The sequence below is a fragment of the Capra hircus genome, chromosome 10 (genome assembly GCF_001704415.2).
Source record: "Capra hircus breed San Clemente chromosome 10, ASM170441v1, whole genome shotgun sequence".
NCBI lineage: Eukaryota > Metazoa > Chordata > Mammalia > Artiodactyla > Bovidae > Capra > Capra hircus.
In genome coordinates this window covers 44,666,124-44,688,636 of record NC_030817.1, presented here as the reverse complement: position 1 = coordinate 44,688,636, position 22,513 = coordinate 44,666,124, and the positions used below count along the sequence as shown (strand labels likewise).

Sequence of the window (22,513 nt, the reverse complement as noted above, 5' to 3'; positions counted from 1 at the left end):
TGTCTATAAGAACAAAAAAAAGAAACACAAGGTTTCTACCCTCTGGCTTTGAAATCAAGGCAAGAGCTTCACATGAGAAATCCACTCCCAACCAACCATCCTACCATTTTTACTTCCTAAAGAACTGTCTAACTTTCCTCCATCTCTAACACAATTACTCTGCTCTACACTACAATCCAAGCTGGGATGGAAAATTGCAGAGGCCTCTCAACTGGTCTCCCTGAATCAGTTGCCAAATACTCTTCAACACTCACTCCCACCCCATCCACCTACCCTAGAGGTTATCCCAGCCTCACCTCACATACCCTCTCCATTCTAGCTCCATCAGCCCTTGTTCCTCCCTTTTACCTGCCATATACTTCCTTCCCTGGGATACTCTGCCCATCCTTTTTTGTTATTCATTTTTCAGAATGCAGCTTCATCCCTCCACAGAAAGCTCTTCCTAACCTCCCATTATATGCTCTTATACGGCATGATTATTTTGAGGGCAAAGACCATGCTTGTTTAGATCACTCTTGCATCCCTAAGCCTAGCATAGTACCTGAGATATATAGGTTGCTTCCCACCCCCAATAATTACTGAATAAAGACTTTAAAATACATTTATTTTATGTATTCATTTGGCTGTGCCAGGTCCAAGTTTCAGCACTTGGCACCTCTGACCTTCGTTGCAGCACATGGGGTCTTTAGTTGTGGCATGCGGGACATTTAGCTGCCCCATGCGGGACCTAGTTTCCTGACCAGGGATCGAACCTGTGCCCCTTGCATTGACAGTGTGGAGTCCTAGCCACTGGACCATCAGGGAAGTCCCTGAATAAGGATTTGAGACTACTTTTTAAAAAAAGATTGTTTTGATGTTGACCATTTTAAAGTCTTTACTGAATCTGTTATAGCACCGCTTCTGTTTTATATTCTGATTCTTTTGGCCTCAAAGCATGTGGAATCTTACCTACCAGATAAGGGGTCAGAGTCACACCCCCTGCATTGGAAGGCACAGTCTTAACCACTAGTTCACTAGGGAAGTCCCAAGGATATTTTTAAAGAAAAATGCTCATTAAGGCAAATTAATACAAGCTACTTCCCTTCACCATCAATAAGACCCTTATCCATATACTGCTATTTCATGGTGGTAGAATAGAGTTGCAGTGTTCCACCTGCCTATTCAAGCCCATATTAAACATACAGGTTTTAAATGATACATTAGCTAGAATCCTGGCTCCTTAAATACAGTCTTTGACCACAAAATAAATGAGAGCTATCTGGCTTTGGAGGCCAAAAGCTAAGCTTTATTAGAAGTACACTTTAATCAAGTTGGGTTTGGTCACTAAGTCGTGTCCGACTCTTGTGACCCCATGGACTGTAGCCCATCAGGCTCCTCTGTCCATGGGATTTTCCAGGCAAGAATACTGGAGTGGGTTGCCATTCCCTTCTCCAGGGGATCTTCCCGACCCAGGGATCGAACCCGGGTCTTCTGCACCGCAGGCAGACTCTTTACCGACTGAGCTATGAGAAAAGCCCCAGTTAATATAATATGATCTCGAGTTAACAGATCATAATTACTTAACAGATAAAAGTATATTTTATCTATTAATAAATAGATTAAAATCTCATTAAAATTACACGCTTCTCCCTTACAGTGAAATGCTGTTTAATAATTAATTCCCAGTTTAGAATTGAAAAAATAGCTTTTGCTAGACTGATTGGCTGTCTTTTGGAGACAGAAGTTTCAAAAAACAGATAAGTTAGCAAATAAGTAAACTGAATGTAGCATAAGGAAAGTAAAATAGCCCTCCAAAATATTAATAATGAGACATCATATTCACACTGCATCAAGCTGTCAATAAACATCACTGTTCTTCTAGTCTCAATTAATAGTACCAGGGGTTGGGGAGTCACAACTAGGATTGGGGAGTTTACGAAATACATCCAAAAGTTAGAACTCAAGTCTCTCCATACAAGAAGCAGGCTATGGATTTCCAAATAAGAAAATGAAAGCCATCAGCTTTTAGACCTACAGCTTAAGGCACAAATTAAAGGGGACTTGCTGTCATTTAACAGAAAGACCACTAGACTCTACAAGGCATCAATCAGGTAGTGAGGCATCTAGTCTCAGGCCTTTCCATAGTTGTAGAACTGAGGCAAGCCACCTAACTTTTTGTTTCCTGTCTGTGAAACAGAGGACAAGAGCTAGATCAGTTTTTCTCAACTAAGGGTGTTTTTGTTCCCCAGGGGACAACTGGCAATATCTGGAAATATTTTTGATTGTCACAACTGGCGGGAGAGCATGTTAACCATATTTTAAATTTTTCTGTATTCTATGATGCTTTGACATTGTGGGGGCCTTGCTAATCCTGGAAAGAACGCCCCTCACAGGGCTTATCAGTTCCTAGGGATAGCAAACAACTCTGTCTGTCATCAGTGTGCCTTTCATACGAAAACCGAGACTATATCCCCAACCACCTCTTTTACCTCTCACACACGAAGCCAGTACTTGCTCTGCCCTAAATAGGCCCAGGACCAGATACCAGATAACTAGAAGCCACTCCTGTAGCCCCGAGACACTGAATTACTCAAACTGCCCAATCCTAAGCTTGCCCACACTTGCTTACTCTGTCTCACCTGTTTTTTCCCTTGGAAAGCACAATAAAATTTCTAGGCCACACTTGCTCCTCATTCCTTCTGACTCCTGGCCAACCCCCTGCTTTCCCTGCAGCCCTGTGCAGCTTGGTGTGCCTCCTGCTGGTGGGAACTGTAATGAACTCTTCTTTCAAGTAAGTTATTTTTACATGTCATCTTACCAGACCTGATTAAAACAAAATCCCAGGTACATTTTAAAACAGGAGGGTGTGCTATTAGTATGTAGTGAGCAGAGGTCTAGGATGCTGCTAAACCTCCTATAAAACATCAGACAGCCCACAGCAAAGAATTACCCAGCCCCAAATGTCAATAGTGCCAAGGTTGAGAAACTCTGGACTAGATGAAAGCTTTACGTTCCTACTGTTTGATTCAAATAGGGCTGATAGGTTGAACTACCTGGGGAAGATTCTGCTGTGACATGCAAAAGAGCACTGTTATTCTGAGTTAACCCACAGACTTAGGTGCACTAAAAAATCTTCCTTACAATAACAATTATGGTTAAGGGATTTGATCTGTAGTACAGACACATTAACCACATGCTGAAGTAATGCTGAGAATAGGAGTGTAATGCTCAATAAAATTAAAAAATATTCTCGCAGGAAATAAATGTGTGGTAGTGACAAGAACACTTTCATAAAACAAACTCTACCACAATCCATAAAAGGCACTAAAAATCAATGTTTTGGCATAATAAAACATGGTAAAGAAGTGCAGCAAATAGTCATTACCTTTAGATTAGGGAGCCATTAACTCAGTGTTCTCCCCTCACTGCCACTTACCTTCACCCCCTACCCATCTGCTGCTGCCCCCAAAACATATCAGGGATTAATAATTCAAGGATCAAGGGTCTCTACCTTAGCCTTAAGTAATGTATAAGATAAACAACATCCATTTTGGAAAACAAAACATATATTCAGGTCTGCTTTACATGGATTGCAGTACTGCCCAGAGTCTGCTTAGATCTATTCTACCAATGACTGGAAACTTTGATCCAGTTTGTTCAGCATCTTTCAGAAAGGTAAGCATTAGATTTAAGGTCATGAAGAACCTTCTGGAGACACTTTCTACACTGCAACCATCCTGGTATAGAAGCCCTGAAGAGGCACAGAGGCTGGCATATGCTGTATTTTACCCAAAACATTATTCCCTGCCCAGAGAGATTTCTTAAAAGGGAGAAAATTTCGGGATATGTTTGAAAATAAAAATGTTGGAAAAAAATGCTTAGACTAGTTATGTTATTAGAGATACAAGGCAAAAGTGGGGGAACTGAGAAGGAGGCAAAAAGTTCATTTGGATAAAGAGAAGGAGTAGGAGGGCAGTGTCAGGGAAGTCATGAAAAAGATAAGTGCTCGAAGGCGGCTACTTAGTATCAAAGGGTTTCAAAAATTACTTCATTTCTCTTTATGACCTAGCACCTACCTCAGGGTCAAGATCATCCAGAACAGTTTCCAGCTGTTTCAGTTCTATTTCTGACAGATTCCCAAGGAGTTCATCTTCATCCAGGTCCTTGTATTTTTCTAAGTCCTTCCGGAATGACAGCGCCATGGTTCACAGTAGAGGAAGTCACTTAATTTTTGCTATCCAGTACAGTGAGAAGTGATTTTTTTTCCCTCAAAACTATGGAGAGAAAACAAAAACATTTAAAATGTTATGTCATGTCCACCTTACTTCAATCTATTCTAGGTTAAATGAAATGTAATTTCCATGTGTCGTAAATTCTTTGACCATATATCATGCACTACCCTCCTCTATGAATCATTAAATGCCTTTACCTTTTGCCTTTTGTTGACAAAAAAGCAACCAAACAAAAACAGAAAGCCACAACTAGGAAGAAAGAGGTGAAGGAGCGAATAAAATTCAAATCCATTAAGACAGCTTCTTGATAGTACTTAGATTTCCTGATAACTCTGTTTTAGTGGGGGGAAGAATTTATATATCAAAATATAATTTTTTTTTCCATCAATGGTTTTCAAATGATTGCTACCAGAGTACTTTGTTTAAGCACAGTATGTCTGAGGTATGCGTGTTTTGCTGTAAACTGCTTAGAAGAACATTATTTTCTGACTCAATGTAGAGGGGATATTAATATACTTTCCACAGGAGAAGCGGCCATTGGAAAAAATGAGCAGATACATTTAAAAAATATTTTTGATAAGGCATTTTTCCTTCTAATTTATATTTTGCTGCATTATGAAAATAATACATTTATTTGGCAAAGTAATCTAGGTTCCAAGTTGAAATAAAATTCTGAAGAAAGTGTACTGATTATTTTTAAAATATGAAATATTATATACATTTTAAACAATACATACTAACATTCTTATTAAGAAAAGGCATCTTTAAAGGAAAAAAAAAACAACATAGCATTCTGAAAATGCTTTAGAAAAAAACTCAATACTATGCTGCGATATGTCATTCACTGACCAGAAAGATTGGTCAGGTGGGTCTGGCGATAGGAAAGCATCTCACCATTTCCTCACCATGTCCATCCCTCCCAAACAGCTCTGAAGTGACTCAAAAAGCAGCATCTTTCCAGATACAGCAGGACTGTACCACAGGAAAAAAAAATACTTAAAATAAGTACCACAAAAAGTGTGAAATAAAAATGAAGTATTTCTAAAAATTCTAGCCACATATGTGGATCATTGTCTCACAAATGTTTCTGTGTGATTAAGAAATAATCCTGAGACCCAGTGATATGGCTAAATTTTTCTCAGCTATAAAATGCCCAGTACTTTAAAGCTGGGATACACTTCCTACTCCCTTCTCCCAATTTTTCCTAACTTAGTATTTTTACTAATACATTTTCCTCCTCAAACTAGTAACACTTCGTGGATCCTTTTATGTGTTTTCATCTCCTATGAAGAAAGGAAGGTTCACTACAGGGGTCTGTCAGCTAGCGAACATCTGGGTCCAATAACAAGCAAATAAATGGAGCTGTACTTACGCAGATGTTAAATCAGAGGCATTTTGTACAATAGCCCTAGATGGGTCTGGCTTACACCTGTTCTGCTGGCACCTCATCTGGTTTAGCAGCAACCCTGGATTATTTTTCACTTTTTTGAACACATAATTATTATCATTATTGTTATTACTGAGCTTGGAAAACCTCCTCTGTACTTCCAACTTTAGGAATACATGCTTATCAAGCACCCAGGGAGTGTATCTGCTCAACTAAAAACAATAAAGTTTGTGGAGACTATTCAATAGAAGGTATCAGCACTTTCAAATATATTAACCATAAAATGCAATTTTAAAGAAGGTGGTAGGTAACTACAGGGGAAAAAATAGAAAACATTTTGAAAAAATACTTCCTTCATTAAAGTATCAGTGATATGGTATTTGAGACTTTGCCAACAAAGGTCCATCTAGTCAAGGCTATGGTTTTTCCAGTGGTCATGTATGGATGTGAGAGTTGGACTGTGAAGAAGGCTGAGCACCAAAGAATTGATGCTTTTGAACTGTGGTGTTGGAGGAGACTCTTCAGAGTCCCTTGGACTGCAAGGAGATCCAACCAGTCCATTCTGAAGGAGATCAGCCCTGGGATTTCTTTGGAAGGAATGATGCTAAAGCTGAAACTCCAATACTCTGGCCACCTCACGCAAAGAGTTGACTCATTGGAAAAGACTCTGATTCTGGGAGGGATTGGGGGCAGGAGGAAAAGGGGACGACAGAGGATGAGATGGCTGGATGGCATCACTGACTCGATGCACATGAGTTTGGGTGAAATCCAGGAGTTGGTGGACAGGGAGGCCTGGCGTGCTGAGATTCATGGGGTCTCAAAGAGTCGGACATGACTGAGCAACTGAACCAAACTGAACTGAAGGGTAAGAAACTGATAAAAGTACATGAATATGTACTAAGAGTAATCAGCTTTTGATATTTTTTAATGTTTGAACAATCAATTAAAAAAGTCTTTAATGTAGTTTAACATATTTTGAGGTTTATCAGTTCAGTTCAGTTACTCAGTCATATCTGACTCTTTGCGACCCCATGGACTGCAGCGTGCCAGGATTCCCTGTCCATCACCAATTCCTGGAGTTTACTCAAACTCATGTCCATCGGTGATGCCACCCAACCATCTCATCCTCTGTCGTCCCCTTCTCCTCCTGCCTTCAATCTTTCCCAGCATCAGGGTCTTTTCAAATGAGTCAGTTCTTCTCATCAGGTGGCCAAAGCATTGGAGTTTCAGCTTCAGCATCAGTCCTTCCAATGAATATTCAGGACTGATTTCCTTCAGGATGGACTGGTTGAATCTCTTTGCAGTCCAAGGGACTCTCAAAAGTCTTCTCCAACACCACAGATCAAAAGCATCAATTCTTCAGCACTCAGCTTTCTTTATAGTCCAACTCTCACATCCATACATGACTACTGGAAAAACCATAGCTTTGACTAGACGGATCTTTGTTGGCAAAGTAATATCTCCGCTTTTTAATATTTTGTCTAGGTTAGTCATAGCTTTTCTTCCAAGGAGCAAGCATCTTTTAATTTCATGGGTGCAGTCACCATCTGCAGTTATTTTGTAGCCCCCAAAACTAAAGTCTCTCACTGTCGATTGTTTCCCCATCTATTTGCCATGAGGTTTATAGCACACAATAAAGCCAACACCTTGCTCAATAAATATTTCAAAGAAATAAGTATTAATTATTTTGAGCATCCCCTCACCTTACTCTCAAGTGTTCCAGCTTGGGCCATAAAATAAAGGTCATCCTGTAACTCACTGCTCAAAAGCCAATAAAGAGGCAAGGCTGGTGAAAAGGACACTTTGCCTTATTTTGGATGCCAGCAGCTGGGGGTGGGGGGCTGTCCAAAGGCAACCCCCACTCTCCCAGCCAACAATCAGTGGGCTAGAGTTTTTATAGGCCAAGGGAGGGGGCTACATACGGAAACAGCACAGTCACCTCTGACAGGCATCTGAAATTGGTCACTGGTGGTCTGATCAGCATCATCTTGATATGTTTTAAGTACAGTTAATCTTTAGTTCCAGGGTTGGTTGGTTTCCATTTCTTGAGGCCAGCTCTTGGAATTGTGTCAACTTAAGTCTTGGCTACAATCTGGTCATCATATAATTAACTTTTCCACCTGGTGGGGGTTTCAGTATCTATGACAGCTCACAAGACATGGCTCAAAACATTATCTACAGCCCTTGTGTGTGTGTCAGTCAGTCATGTCTGACCCTTTGCAACCCCATGGACTCTAGCTTGCCAGGCCCCTCTGTTCCTGGAATTTACCATAGCTTACAGTAAAGAATCTGCCTGCAGTGCAGGAGACCTGGGTTCAATCTCTAGTTCGGGAAGATCCCTGGAGAAGGGAATGGCTACCCACTCCAGTATTCCTGCCTGGAGAATTCCAGGGACAGAACAGCCTGGTCGGCTACTGTCCATGGGGTAGTAAAGAGTCAGACACAACTGAGTGACTAACACATACGTACAGCCCTTGAGGAGGAACTAAAAGTCCTTGACCTTGCTTAACGGCTAAGCTAGTGTTATTTGGCCTCCTTTGACTGTTTTCCTTTGTTTCTGCATGTTCTCACTGCTCTGATTAAACTTATTCTTTAGCTAAATAGTTTCTACAGAAAAAAAGCAGGTAGAGGACATGAAGGACAATATCTATAGGGTCCTGCTCCATTTCAATCTTACTAATAAGGTACTGTAACGGGTAATATGATAGGAATAAGGCATTGGGGCAAAGGCAACATTACATGCCACTCAGGATCTATAGGTTTGGTCCTGAGGCAGGCCTAAGATGGCAGAGGAACGGGACAGGGAGAGCACTTTCTCCCAAACAAATTCATCAAAAGAACATTTAAACGCTGAGTAAATACCACAAAACAACTTCAGAATGCTGGCAAAGGACATCAGGCACCCAGAAAAGCAGCTCACTGTCTTCGAAAAGAGGTAGGAAAAAATATAAAAGACAAAAAAAAAAAAAAAAAAAACAGACAAAAGAGGTAGGGACAGAGCTCCGTCCCGGGAGGGGAGTCTTAAAAAGAGAGAAGTTTCCAAACACCAGGAAACACTCTCACTGCCGAGTCTGTGGCGAGCCTTGGAAGTGCAGAGGGCAACATAACAGGGAGGAAAAATAAATAAAAAATTAAACCCCGCAGATTAGGAGCCCAGCGGTAAATCCCCCAGCAGAGAAGCAGCGCAGACGCCTGCATCCGCCACTACCAAGAGGGGGCTGGGCAGGGAGGCGCGGGATCAGGCCGAATGCCCCAAGGGTAACCAGAGCAAACTAACTTGGGCTAGCAAACCAGACTGTGGGATAGCTACCATGCGAAAAGCTCTAACATAAGACACCACCAGGACCACGCACAGAACAAAGGATGGAACAGAATTAGCCGGCTGCAGACCATCCCCTTCCGGTGACAGGCAGCCAGAGCCAGAAGGGCTGGAAGGGGTCAATCGCAGCCCCAGAGAAACATTATCTACCAAACTGCAAGCAGGCTTCTTTGCTCACTAAGACTTCTTGGGGTTCTGGACAGTCATCATCCGCCTGAGAAGGGGCACCAGTTGTACACCCAGAAAACCGAGCAGCAGGGACGGGAGAGGCGATAAGTCGCAGTGACCACGCTCGCCAAACACCCGAGCTACTCGGACCTGGGAAGGGCACAAAACGCAGGCCCAACCGAGTCTGCACCACTGAGGACTACCTGAGTGCCTGAGCCTGCGTGGCTTAGACCTGGGAGGTGCATGCAGCCCAGGGCTGGCCTCGGACAGTTCCCGGGAGAGCAACCTAGAGCCTGAGCTGTGTGCCCCGCAAGCAGGGGCAGGTGCAGTGTGGCTGAGACACTGCGAGCACACGCCAGTGTTATTTGTTTGCAGCGTCCCTCCCTCCCCACAGCACAACTGAACAAGTGAGCCTTAAAAAGAAAGTGTCCACCACCGCCCCCTTGTGTCAGGGCAGAAATTAGACACTGAAGAGACCAGCAAACAGAAGCTAAAACAGAGGGAACCGCCTTGGAAGTGACAGGTGCAGGAGATAAAAACCCTGTAGTTAGCACCGACTATATGGGAAGGGACCTATAGATCTTGAGAAATATAAGCCAGACCAAGGAACTATCCGAAAATGAACTGACCCCACACTGCCCACACCACCACCAGAGAAAGTCCTAGATATATCTTTACTATTTTTACAAATATTTTTTTTTCTTTTTTCTAAACTTTTTAAAAAATTTAAGTCCTCTATTACTCCTTTAATTTTCATTTTTTATAACCTACTATTACTTTTCAAAAAAAAGACCTTATTTTAAAAGTAAACTTCATATATATATATATTTTTTAATAATTTTTGTGACTTTGTTTTTTTCTTCTTCATCTTTTCTTTAATACTGTATTTCTGAAAATCCAACTTCTACTCTAGATTTTTAATCTTTGCTTTTTGGTATTTGTTATCAATTTTGTACCTTTAAAAACCCAATCTTCAGTACCCATGTTTACTTGGGAGTGAGATTACTGGCTTGACTGCTCTCTCCTCCGTTGGACTTTCCTTTTTCTCCACCAGGCCGCCTCTGTCTCCTCCGTCCCCCTTCTCTTCTCTACCCAACTCTGAATCTCTGTGTGTTCCAATCGGTGGAGAACACTTAGGGAACTGATTACTGGCTGGATCTGTCTCTCTCCTTTTCATTTCCCTCTTTTATCCTCCTGGCCACCTCGGTCTCCTTCCTCCCTCTTCTCTTCTCTGTATAACTCCGTGAACATCTCTAAGCAGTCCAGACTGTGGAGCACACATAAGGAAGTGATTAATGGCGAGCTTGCTCTCTCCTCTTTTGATTCCACCTCATCTCATTCGGGTCACCTCTAACTCCCTCCTCTCTCTTCTCTTCTCCATGTAACTCTGTGAACCTCTCTGGGTGTCCCTCACTGTGGAGAAACTTTTCATCTTTAACCTAGATGTTTTATCAATGGTGCTATATAGAAGGAGAAGTCTTGAGACTACTATAAAAATAAGACTGAAAACCAGAAGCAGGAGGCTTAAGTCCAAATCCTGAGAACATCAGAGAACTCCCGACTCCAGGGAACATTAATAGACAGGAGCTCATCAAACACCTCCATACCTACACTGAAACCAAGCACTACCCAAGGGCCAACAAGTTCCAGAGCAAGACATACCATGCAAATTCTCCAGCAACACGGAACACAGCCCTGAGCTTCAATATACAGGCTGCCCAAAGGTACCCCCAAACCATTGACATCTCATAACTAATTACTGGACACTTCATTGCACTCCAGAGAGAAGAAATCCAGCTCTACCCACCAGAACACTGACACAAGCTTCCCTAACCAAGAAACCTTGACAAGCCACCCGTCCAACCCCACCCACAGCAAGGACACTCCACAATAAAGAGAACTCTACAAACTGCCAGAATACAGAAAGGCCGCCCCAAACGCAGCAATATAAACAAGATGAAGAGACAGAGGAATACTCAGCAGGTAAAGGAACAGGATAAATGCCCACCAAACCAAACAAAAGAGGAAGAGATAAGGAATCTACCTGATAAAGAATTCCGAATAATGATAGTGAAAATGATCCAAAATCTTGAAATTAAAAATGGAATCACAGATAAATAGCCTGGAGACGAGGATTGAGAAGATGCAAGAAAGGTTTAACAAGGACCTAGAAGAAATAAAAAAGAGTCAATATATAATGAATAATGCAATAAATGAGATAAAAAAAACTCTGGAGGCAACAAATAGTACAATAACAGAGGCAGAAGATAGGATTAGTGAAGTAGAAGATAGAATGGTAGAAATAAACAAATCAGAGAGGAAAAAAGAAAAATGAATAAAATGAGGACAATCTCAGAGACCTCCAGGACAATATTAAACGCTACAACATTCGAATCATAGGAGTCCCAGAAGAAGACAAAAAGAAAAACCATGAGAAAATACTTTAGGAGATAATAGTTGAAAACTTCCCTAAAATGGGGAAGGAAATAATCACTCAAGTCCAAGCCCAGAGAGTCCCAAACAGGATAAACCCAAGGCGAAACACCCCAAGACACATATTAATCAAATTAACAAAGATCAAACACAAAGAACAAATACTAAAAGCAGCAAGGAAAAAACAACAAATAACACACAAGGGGATTTCCGTAAGGATGACAGCTGATCTTTCAACAGAAACTCTTCAAGCCAGGAGGGAATGGCAAGACATACTTAAAGTGATGAAAGAAAATAACCTACAGCCCAGATTACTGTAACCAGCAAGGATCTCATTCAAATATGAATGAGAAATCAAAAGCTTTACAGACAAGCAAAAGCTGAGAGAATTCAGCACCACCAAACCAGCTCTCCAACAATTGCTAGACTGCCGGGAGAAATATCAATAACCTCAGATATGCAGATGACACCACCCTTATGGCAGAAAATGAAGAGGAACTAAAAAGCCTCTTGATGAAAGTGAAAGAGGAGAGTGAAAAGTTGGCTTAAAACTCAACATTCAGAAAATGAAGATCATGGCATCTGGTCCCATCACTTCATGGGAAATAGATGGGGAAACAGTGGAAACAGTGTCAGACTTTATTTTTGGGGGCTCCAAAATCACTGCAGATGGTGACTGCAGACGCGAAATTAAAAGATGCTTACTCCTTGGAAGGAAAGTTATGACCAACCTAGATAGCATATTCAAAAGCAGAAACACTACTTTGCCGACTAAGGTCCGTCTAGTCAAGGCTATGGTTTTTCCAGAGGTCATGTATGGATGTGAGAGTTGGACTGTAAAGAAGGCTGAGCACCAAAGAATTGATGCTTTTGAACTGTGGTGTTGGAGAAGACTCTTGAGAGTTCCTTGGACTGCAAGGAGATCCAACCAGCCCATTCGGAAGCAGATTAGCTCTGGGATTTCTTTGGAAGGAATGATGCTAAAGCTGAAACTCCAGTACTTTGGCCACCTCGTGTGAAGAGCTGACTCATTGGAAAAGACCCTGATTCTGGGAGGGACTGGGGGTAGGAGGAGAAGGGGACAACCGAGGATGAGATAGCTGGATGGCATCAGTGACTCGATGGACGTGAGTCTGAGTGAACTCTGGGAGTTGGTGATGGACAGGGAGGCCTGGCATGCTGAGATTCATGGGGTTGCAAAGAGTCGGGACACGACTGAGCGACTGAACTAAACTCTCTAGACAGGAAACACAAAATGGGTGTATAAACTCGAACCCAAAACAATAAAGTAAATTGCAACGGGACCATACTTATCAATAATTACCTTAAACGTAAATGGGTTGAATGCCCCAACCAAAAGACAAAGCCTGGCTGAATGGATACAAAAACAAAACCCCTATATATGTTGTCTACAAGAGAGCCACCTTAAAACAAGGGACACATACAGACTGAAAGCGAAGGGCTGGAAAAAGACAATCCATGCAAACAGAGACCAAAAGAAAGCAGGAGTAGCAATACTCATATCAGATAAAATAGTCTTTAAAACAAAGGCTGTGAAAAGAGACAAAGAAGGACACTACCTAATGATCAAAGGATCAATCCAAGAAGAAGATATAACAATTATAAATATATATGCACCCAACTTAGGATCACCGCAATATGTAAGACAAATGCTAACAAGTATGAAAGGGGAAATTAACAATAACACAATAATAGTGGGAGACTTTAATACCCCACTCACAGCTATGGATAGATCAACTAAACAGAAAATTAACAAAGAAACAAACTTTAAATGATACAACAGACCAGTTAGACCTAATTAATATCTATAGGACATTTCACCCCAAAACAATGAATTTCACCTTTTTATGCTGGAGAGGGTGTGGAGAAAGGGGAACCCTCTTACACTGTTGGTGGGAATGCAAACTAGTACAGCCACTATGGAGAACAGTGTGCAGATTCCTTAAAAATCTGGAAATACAACTGCCCTATGACCCAGCAATCCCACTGCTGGGCATAGACACTAAAGAAACCAGAATTGAAAGAGACACGTGTACCCCAGTGTTCATCACAGCACTGTTTATAATAGCCAGGACATGGAAGCAACCTAGATGTCCATCGCAGACGAATGGATAAAAAAGCTGTGGTACATATACACAATGGAGTATTACTCAGCCATTAAAAAGAATACATTTGAATCCGTTCTAATGAGGTGGATGAAACTGGAGCCGATTATACAGAGTGAAGTAAGCCAGAAAGAAAAACACCAATACAGTATACTAACGCATATATATGGAATTTAGAAAGATGGTAACGATAACCCTGTATGCGAGACAGCAAAAGAGACACAGATGTATAGAACGGACTTTTGGACTCTGTGGGAGAGGGCGAGGGTGGGATGATTTGGGAGAATGGCATTGAAATATGTATAATGTCATATAAGAAACGAATCGCCAGTCCAGGTTCAATGCAGGATACAGGATGCTTGGAGCTGGTGCACTGGGATGACCCAGAGGGATGGGATGGGGAGGGAGGAGGGAGGGGGGTTCAGGATTGGGAACTCGTGTACACCTGTGGTGGATTCATGTTGATGTATGGCAAAACCAATACAATATTGTAAAGTAAAATAATAATAATAATAATAAAAGTTTTAAAAAGGATCTATAGGTTTGGAACATGACTTCCCTTAAAGTGACTGAATACTCCAAGAGATGGCTCCTTATCCCAAAGTAAAAGCTGTCACACAAAGCACTGAATAGTACTGCTTAAAGATTAATAAAATGAACACCATGAGAACATACAACCCAGCCTCAGAAAGAGAACATTACTAGTACTCTCATGTTCCCCTTTCCATCTCTTCCTCTAGAAGTAGTAGCCAGTAGACATATTGAATTTTGAATTAATCATTCTCTTACTTTCTTCAGTTTTACCTCAAATGTACATATCTTGAAACAGTTTTAGTTTTGCTATTTTTGGTACATATACATATGTAGACTTGGACATTATGTATTTTATCTTTTTCCTGATGTATTTAATTTAAAAATTTCTTACAGTGCTGTGTTGGTTTCTGCCATACAACAATGCAAATCAGCCATAATTATACAAACATTCCCCGCCTCCCCTCCCCACATTCCATCCCTCCAGGTCATCACAGAGCGCAAGACTGGGCTCCCTGTGGGACACAGCACCTTCTCACCAGCTATCCATCCTACACCTGACAGTGGATATACGCTGATGCTTTCTTCATTCATCTCACTATCCCTCCCCACACTGTGTCCACAAGTATGACTTGCTTTCTATACTCAACATTGCTTTGCGTTCATATTTAGAGCTGAAATTCTTTCTTTTCATTTCTATATAATATTCCACTGTATAAATGAACATCTGAAGACCTGCCGTCTTTCCTGCTCAATTTTTCTGCTGTGAAATAGGCTGCTTGTTGCCTATTCTCCTGGTATACATGTGCAAGAGTTTCTCCAAGTTGTCGAAAGCTAGGAATGGAATTGCTGGGACAAGGGTATGGTATTACCAACTTTACTAGGTAATGTTAAACTATTTTCAAAGTGGTTGTACCAATTTAGATTCCTAGAAGATTCAATGCATGACAATTCATGTTGTTGATCCTTGCTAACTACTGATATTATCAGAGGTGGGGTATTTTTACCCACTCTGGTGGATATGAAATGATATTTCATTGTGGTTTTCATTTGCATTTTGCTGAGTTGTGATGAGGCTGTGCATCTTTTTATGTTCTTGGCCTTCGTCACTTAGACACAGTGGTATTCCTTAGTCTATGAAGAACCTCTGCCCTTTTTTATATTGTGTTATCTTTAAAAAACAGGATAGATGCTCTTTACCATATTCTGGATACTAATCTTTGTCAGTTATACATTTCAAATCTCTTTTTCCATTTTAACTCTTACTAATTTATTAAGGTATTTCTTGGGGAAAACATATCAAAATGTCTTTCAGTTATCTAAGGAATTTACTTCCTTGGCTTGTTTTTTCCTTTTCAAAGCAATGCAAAGGCATTTCCTTTAAGTTCAGACTATGAAATTTTGCCAAGAGGCAAGAAGTTCCAGGTAGTTCATCCTACCTAACATTGCTCAAAACTCAGCAAAAGCGTTCAGATTCCTAACCTGACTGTACCTCTCATCCTTCACTGAGGATTAGCTGTGTGATGACAATATGCCAAGCATTAGCAAGAGAAGCTTCGAACTTCTTAGGGAGGGAAGCTCTGAAAGCTGTGCTTAGCTCTGCTTTCTGTCCATGGATAACATGTCCTCTCTTGCTTGCCCTTTGACATCTGTGTATTGGAAGGAGAACAAATGCTAAATGGTTTCAACCAGTGTCCTAGAGAAGTATCTTAAATCTACACTGAGTCTACAGGAACTTCTTTTAATTGCCAAGCTAATGTAAAATCCATTTCATAAAAATACACTTCACAATTTACACAGTACAGGAATAGATTTTTTTTAAACATAATAGTCTCAAGTCATTTTTTTTAAAGGTTGTATATAAGCAAAAGTTAGTTTTGCCAATTAGGTAAACTTTAAGGCAGAAGTAGAAAATTTTTGAACCTGAAATTCTGATATGATCAGACTCTTTAATTCTCTATCCTTGACTCACTTTTTGGAGCAGCAGTTTTCAAGTTTTAGAGTGAATCAGAACCCCCTGGAGGGCTGGTTAGAACGTCACCCTGAGGCCCTACCCCAAGTTTCCTGATTGAGTAGGTTGAGGGATAGGGCTGAAAAGCTGCATTTTTTTTTTAATTTAAATTTATTTATTTTAATTGGAGGCTAATTACTTTACAATATTGTACTGGTTTTGCCATACATCAACATGAATCCGCCACGAGTGTACACGTGTTCCCAATCCTGAACCCCCCTCCCTCCTCCCTCCCCATCCCATCCCTCTGGGTCATCCCAGTGCACCAGCCCCAAGCATCCTGTATCCTGCATTGAATCTGGACTGGCAATTCATTTCTTATACGATATTATACATGTTTTAATGCCATTTTCCCAAATCATCCCACCCTCGCCCTCTCCCCCAGAGCCCAAAAGTCCGTTCTATACATCTGTGTCTCTTTTGCTGTCTCGCATACAGGGTTATCGTTACCATCTTTCTAAATTCCATATATATGCGTTAGTATACTGTATTGGTGTTTTTCTTTCTGGCTTACTTCACTCTGTATAATCGGCTCCAGTTTCATCCACCTCATTAGAACGGATTCAAACGTATTCTTTTTAATGGCTGAGTAATACTCCATTGTGTATATGTACCACAGCTTTCTTATCCATTCGTCTGCTGGTGGACATCTAGGTTGCTTCCATGTCTTGGCTATTAAAAGCTGCATTTTTAGCAAGCTGCCAGCTGGTGCTGACGCAGTCAGTCTGGAGCCAGGCTTTGAGAGTCACTGCTCTGCTCTGGAGGAGCTGACTGTGAAAGGTCTAACAGCCAGATTGCTCATCCTCCTGGCAGCTGTCTTGCCCTGCCCACAGGCTGGAGAGCTGTCAGAAGAGCCCCAAAGGCTAAAGGGGCTGTTGCCAGGGCGCGGCTTCCTTTTCACTCCTGCTCCCCTGGATTCAGTTAGTGGAAGCAATACCTACCAGGAACATAGGGAAACTCTGGAATGTTCTGCCAAAAGCCTTCATTCCATTAACTGACTTCTTTTCAGTTATTACCTGTCTCTAGAATCCTTCTCCTTTTCCACACATGACTTCCAGATGGATTGTCAGCCATCTCATTTGACAGATGTTTTAAATTTTAGCTTTCTATTTAGAATTTTTTTAAATAGCTATATTCTAGATTTTTGGGATCACTTTAAATGAAGCACTATTGTGAGATTCCAGATGCCATATTCACATTTATATTTATCATTGCATTAGCACCAAGTAGAACTGCTTTAATTGTTCTTGTGGAAAATTCTTAAAGAGATGGGAAAACCAGACCACCTGACCTGCCTCCTGAGAAATATGTATGCAGGTTAAGAAGCAACAGTTAGAACTGGACATGGAACAACAGACTGGTTCCAAAACAGGAAAGAAGTGGTCAAGGCTGTATATTGTCACCCTGCTTATTTAACTTATATTCCGAGTACATCATGAGATATACAAGCTGGAATCAAGATTGCTAGAAGAAATACCAATAACCTCAGATATGCAGATGACACCACACTTAGAGCAGAAAGCAAAGAACTAAAGAGACTCTTGATGAAAGTGAAAGAGGAGAGTGAGAGTTGGCTTAAAACTCAACATTCAGAAAACTAAGACCACGGCATTGGGTACCGTCACTTCATGGCAAATAGACTGGGAAACAATGGAAACTGTGACAGACTTTACTTTGCTGGGCTCCAAAATCACTGTAGATGGTGTCTGTAGCCATGAAATTAAAAGATGCTTGCTCCTTGGAAGAATAGTTATGACCAACCTACAGAGCATATTAAAAAGCAGAGACATTACTGTGTCAACAAAGGTCCGTCTAGTCAAAGCTATGGTTTTTCCAGTAGTCATGTAAGGATGTGAGAGTTTGACTACAAAGAAAGCCAAGTGCCAAAGAACTGATGCTTTTGAACTGTGGTGTTGGAGAAGACTCTTGACAGTCCCTTGGACTTCAAGGAGATCCAACCAGTCCATCCTAAAGGAAATCAGTCCTGAATATTCACTGGAAGGACTGATGCTGAAGCTGAAACTTCAATACTTTGGCCACCTGATGCGAAGAAATGACTCACTGGAAAAGACACTGATGCTGGGAAAGACTGTTGGCAGGAAGAGGAGGACAGAGGATGAGATGGTTGGATGGCATCACCGACTCGATGGACATGAGTTTGAATAAACTCCAGGAGTTGGTGATGGACAGGGAAGCCTGGTGTGCTGCAGTCCATGGGGGTCACAAAGTGTTGGACACAACTGAGCAACTGAACTGAACTGAATACACAGGCAGTTTTAATACCTACATGATGCATTTGCACAAAATAGAGACAAAGTACTATGTAACCAAAGGATTCTCTGAGGTTCAAATACAGAAAAATAGTAGGAAGAATTATGTTCGCACACGGCAGATGGTCGGACAGGCATAATGAATTCATACAGAACTTGAAGCAGTCAGTACCATATTCCCATTGACAGCAATTTTGTTTTTTTGCGAAAATAATCAATTAACACTAGGATCCACAATAATTTAAGAGAAATACTTCTCTACTTTACCAGTCTCCACTTATTCTCCCTTAGTTTCACTTTTTTTAAAAAATAGAGTTAGATCTTGACACTATTTAGAAAACAACTGGTATACAATGGGCAAAGATAGCCTCTTCAAACTGGACAACTACATGTAAAAGAATGAAATTAGAATGCTTCCTAACACCACACACAAAGATAAATTCAAAACGGATTAAAGGCCTAAATGTAAGACCAGAAACTATATAAGACTCTTAGAGGAAAACACAGGAAGAATACTTGATGATTCAAAGCAAGATCCTCTATGACCTACCTCCTCTATGACCTACCTCCCGGAGTAAGAGAAATAAAAATTAACAAGTGGAACCTCAGTTCAGTTGAGTTGCTCAGTCGTATCTGACTCTTTGCGACCCAATGGACTGCAGCATGCCAGACTTCCCTGTCCATCACCAACTCCCGGAGTTTGCTCATGTCCATTGATTTGGTGATGCCATCCAACCACATCACTTTTTGCCATCCCCTTCTCCTCCTTCCTTCAATCCTTCCCAGCATCAAGGTCTTTTCTAAAGAGTCAGTTCGCATCAGGTGGCCAAAGTGTTGGAGTTTCACCTTCAGCATCAGTCCTTTCAATGAATATTCAGGACGGAATTCCTTTAGGATGGACTGGGGCTTGATCTCCTTGTAGTCCAAGGGACTGCAACACCACATTAAGTGGGACCTTATTAAACTTAAAAGCTTTTGTGTTGAGGTTTGACAGAAAACAGCACAATTCTGTAAAGCAATTATCCTTCAATTAAAAAATTGAAGAATTTTTTTTTAAAAAGGCTTTTGCACAGCAAAGGAAACCACAAACAAGGTGAAAAGACAACCCACAGGATGGGAGAAATTAACAGCAAATGAAACAACTGACAAAGGATTAACTCCCAAAATATACAAGTGGCTCATACAAGTCAATACCAGAAAAACAAACAACTCAATTGAAAAGTGGGAAAAAAGACCTAAACAGACATTTCTCCAAAAAACACATAGAGATGGTAACAAACACATGGAAAGATGCTCAACACTGCTCATTATTAGAGAAATGCAAATCAAAACTACAATGAGATATCACTTCTCACCAGTCAGAATGGCCATCATCAAAAAGTCTAGAAACAGTAAATGGTGGAGAGGGTGTGGAGAAAAGGGAGCCCTCTTTTTTGGTGGGAATCTAAATTGATACAACCACTAAGGAAGACGGTATGGAGATTTCTTAAAAAACTAGGATGAAACCACTATATGACCCAGCAATCCTATTTCTAGGCATATACCCTTAGGAAACCAAAATTCAAGAAGAAACATGCACCCGAATGTTCACTGCAGCACTATTTACAATAGCTAGAACATGGAAGCAAAGTAGATGTCCATTGACAGATGAATGGATAAAGAAGCTATGGTACATACATGTGAAATATTACTCAGCCATAAAAAGGAACACATTTGAGTCAGTTCTAATGAGGTGGATGAACCTAGAGCCTATTGTACAAAGTGAAGTACGTTGGAAAGAGAAAGATAAATATCAAATACTAATACACATATATGGAATCTAGAAAGATGGTACTGATGAAATTATCTGCAGGGCAGCAACGGAGACACAGACACAGGGAACAGACCTGTGGATGTGGTCGGAGGAGGGGGAGTAAGGAGAGGGTGAGACTATGGAGAGAGAAACATGGAAATGTACATTTACCATACATAATGTAAAACAGCCAACGGGAATTTGCTATACGACTCAGAGAACTCAAACAGGAGCTCTGAAACAACCTAGAGAGGTGGGATGGGGAGGGAGGTGAGAGGGAGGTTCAAGAGGGAGGGGTGTGTACTTATGGCTGATTCATGTTGATGTTTGGCAGAAACCAACAAAATTCTGTAATGCAACTATCCTCCAATTAAAAAATAAATTAATTTTTTAAATTCTTCAAGGAAAAAAAAAAAAGACAAAAAAAAAAAAAACCCCACGACTGCAATTACATGATTCAGAGTTACGTTCTTTTAATATATGAGGAGTTAACCCTCATTTCATCACTATTTCAATAGGGCAGGCTCTGGGTTCAGCCTCTTATCTTTTCTCTCTTCAATGCACACATGTGGTCTTGTGTTCTGGTTCAAAAATCTTAAGTCTCACAGTATCTTCAATGGGATAAGGTAAAGTACAGTGTCATTTGGACTGCTGCCTATTTTTGTAAATAACGTTTTATTGGAACAGACTCACAGTCACACTCTTACATACTGTCTGTGGTTGCTCCTTGTGCCACAATGGCAAAGTTGAGTAAATACAACGAAGACCCATATGGTGTGTCAAACCTGAAGTATTTACTATCTGGTCCTTCAAAGAAAACATTTGCCAACTCCTGACCTACCAGATAAAATCCAAACTCCTCAACATGAGATACGAAGTTTATAAACGGATCCCAGCTAGCTTTGCAACATTATCTCTGGCTGCTGACCATTACATAGCCTTTATGCCAAATAGACCCTCAAGTTTTAGGTCTCTAGGCCTTTGCTTATTTCCCTCTCTCCACAATGAATGCACTCTTTCTCATCTTCCTCTGTCCTCAAATCCTTACATACTCTTTAAGGCCTAAGTAAACGTCATACATATCATCCTGGACATTTTCTCTGCTCTCCATTCCCACCCCCAGGAAAGATCTTCAACTGATAAGATCAACATATGAGGATGAAAAGAGAATGTTTCCCAAAAAAGTAGAACAAATGACTCTAGAATGGTAGTAACATAACCACAGAAAGAAGGGGTTGCCATGCAGATATAAGAAAATGGGGTTAACAGTTAGAGCTGGACATGGAACAACAGACTGGTTCCAAATAGGAAAAGGAGTATGTCAAGGCTGTATATTGTCACCCTGCTTATTTAACTTATATGCAGAGTACATCATGAGAAACACTGGACTGGAAGAAACACAAGCTGGAATCAAGATTGCCGGGAGAAATATCAATAACCTCAGATATGCAGATGACACCACCCTTATGGCAGAAAGTGAAGAGGAGCTAAAAAGCCTCTTGATGAAAGTGAAAAGAGGAGAGTGAAAAAGTTGGCTTAAAGCTCAACATTCAGAAAACAAAGATCATGGCATCCGGTCCCATCTCTTCATGGGAAATAAATGGGGAAACAGTGGAAACAAAGTCAGACTTTATTTTTGGAGCCATGAAATTAAAAGACGCTTACTCCTTGGAAGAAAAGTTATGACCAACCTAGATAGCATATTCAAAAGCAGAGACATTACTTTGCCGACTAAGGTCCGTCTAGTCAAGGCTATGGTTTTTCCTGTGGTCATGTATGGATGTGAGAGTTGGACTGTGAAGAAGGCTGAGCACCAAAGAATTGATGCTTTTGAACTGTGGTGTTGGAGAAGACTCTTCAGAGTCCCTTGGACTGCAAGGAGATCCAATCAATCCATTCTAAAGCAGATTAGCCCTGGGATTTCTTTGGAAGGAATGATGCTAAAGCTGAAACTCCAGTACTTTGGCCACCTCATGCAAAGAGTTGACTCATTGGAAAAGACTCTGATGCTGGGAGGGATTGGGGGCAGGAGGAGAAGGGGACGACAGAGGATGAGATGGCTGGATGGCATCACTGGCTTGATGGATGTGAGTCTGAGTGAACTCTGGGAGTTGGTGATGGACAGGGAGGCCTGGCGTGCTGAGATTCATGGGGTCGCAAAGAGTCGGACGCGACTGAACTGAACTGAACTGAACCTAGATTTGGCTGTGTTCATTCAGCACAAGGGAAGCTCAGTGTCCTGATCAGCAGATGTGATTGGCTAAT

At 41.1% G+C, this 22,513-nt stretch overlaps 1 protein-coding gene across 1 annotated transcript in view; it reads right to left on the bottom strand.

Moving 5' to 3' along the window:
• The window catches only part of TMOD3 (tropomodulin 3), a 98,187-nt gene that overhangs the window by 48,011 nt on the left and 27,663 nt on the right, over nt 1-22,513 (bottom strand). The window contains exon 2 of the mRNA XM_018054203.1: nt 4,056-4,253. Within this exon, the coding sequence (XP_017909692.1) occupies nt 4,056-4,181 (126 nt within the window). The 5' untranslated portion in view covers nt 4,182-4,253. The remainder of the gene's footprint in view (nt 1-4,055; nt 4,254-22,513) is intronic.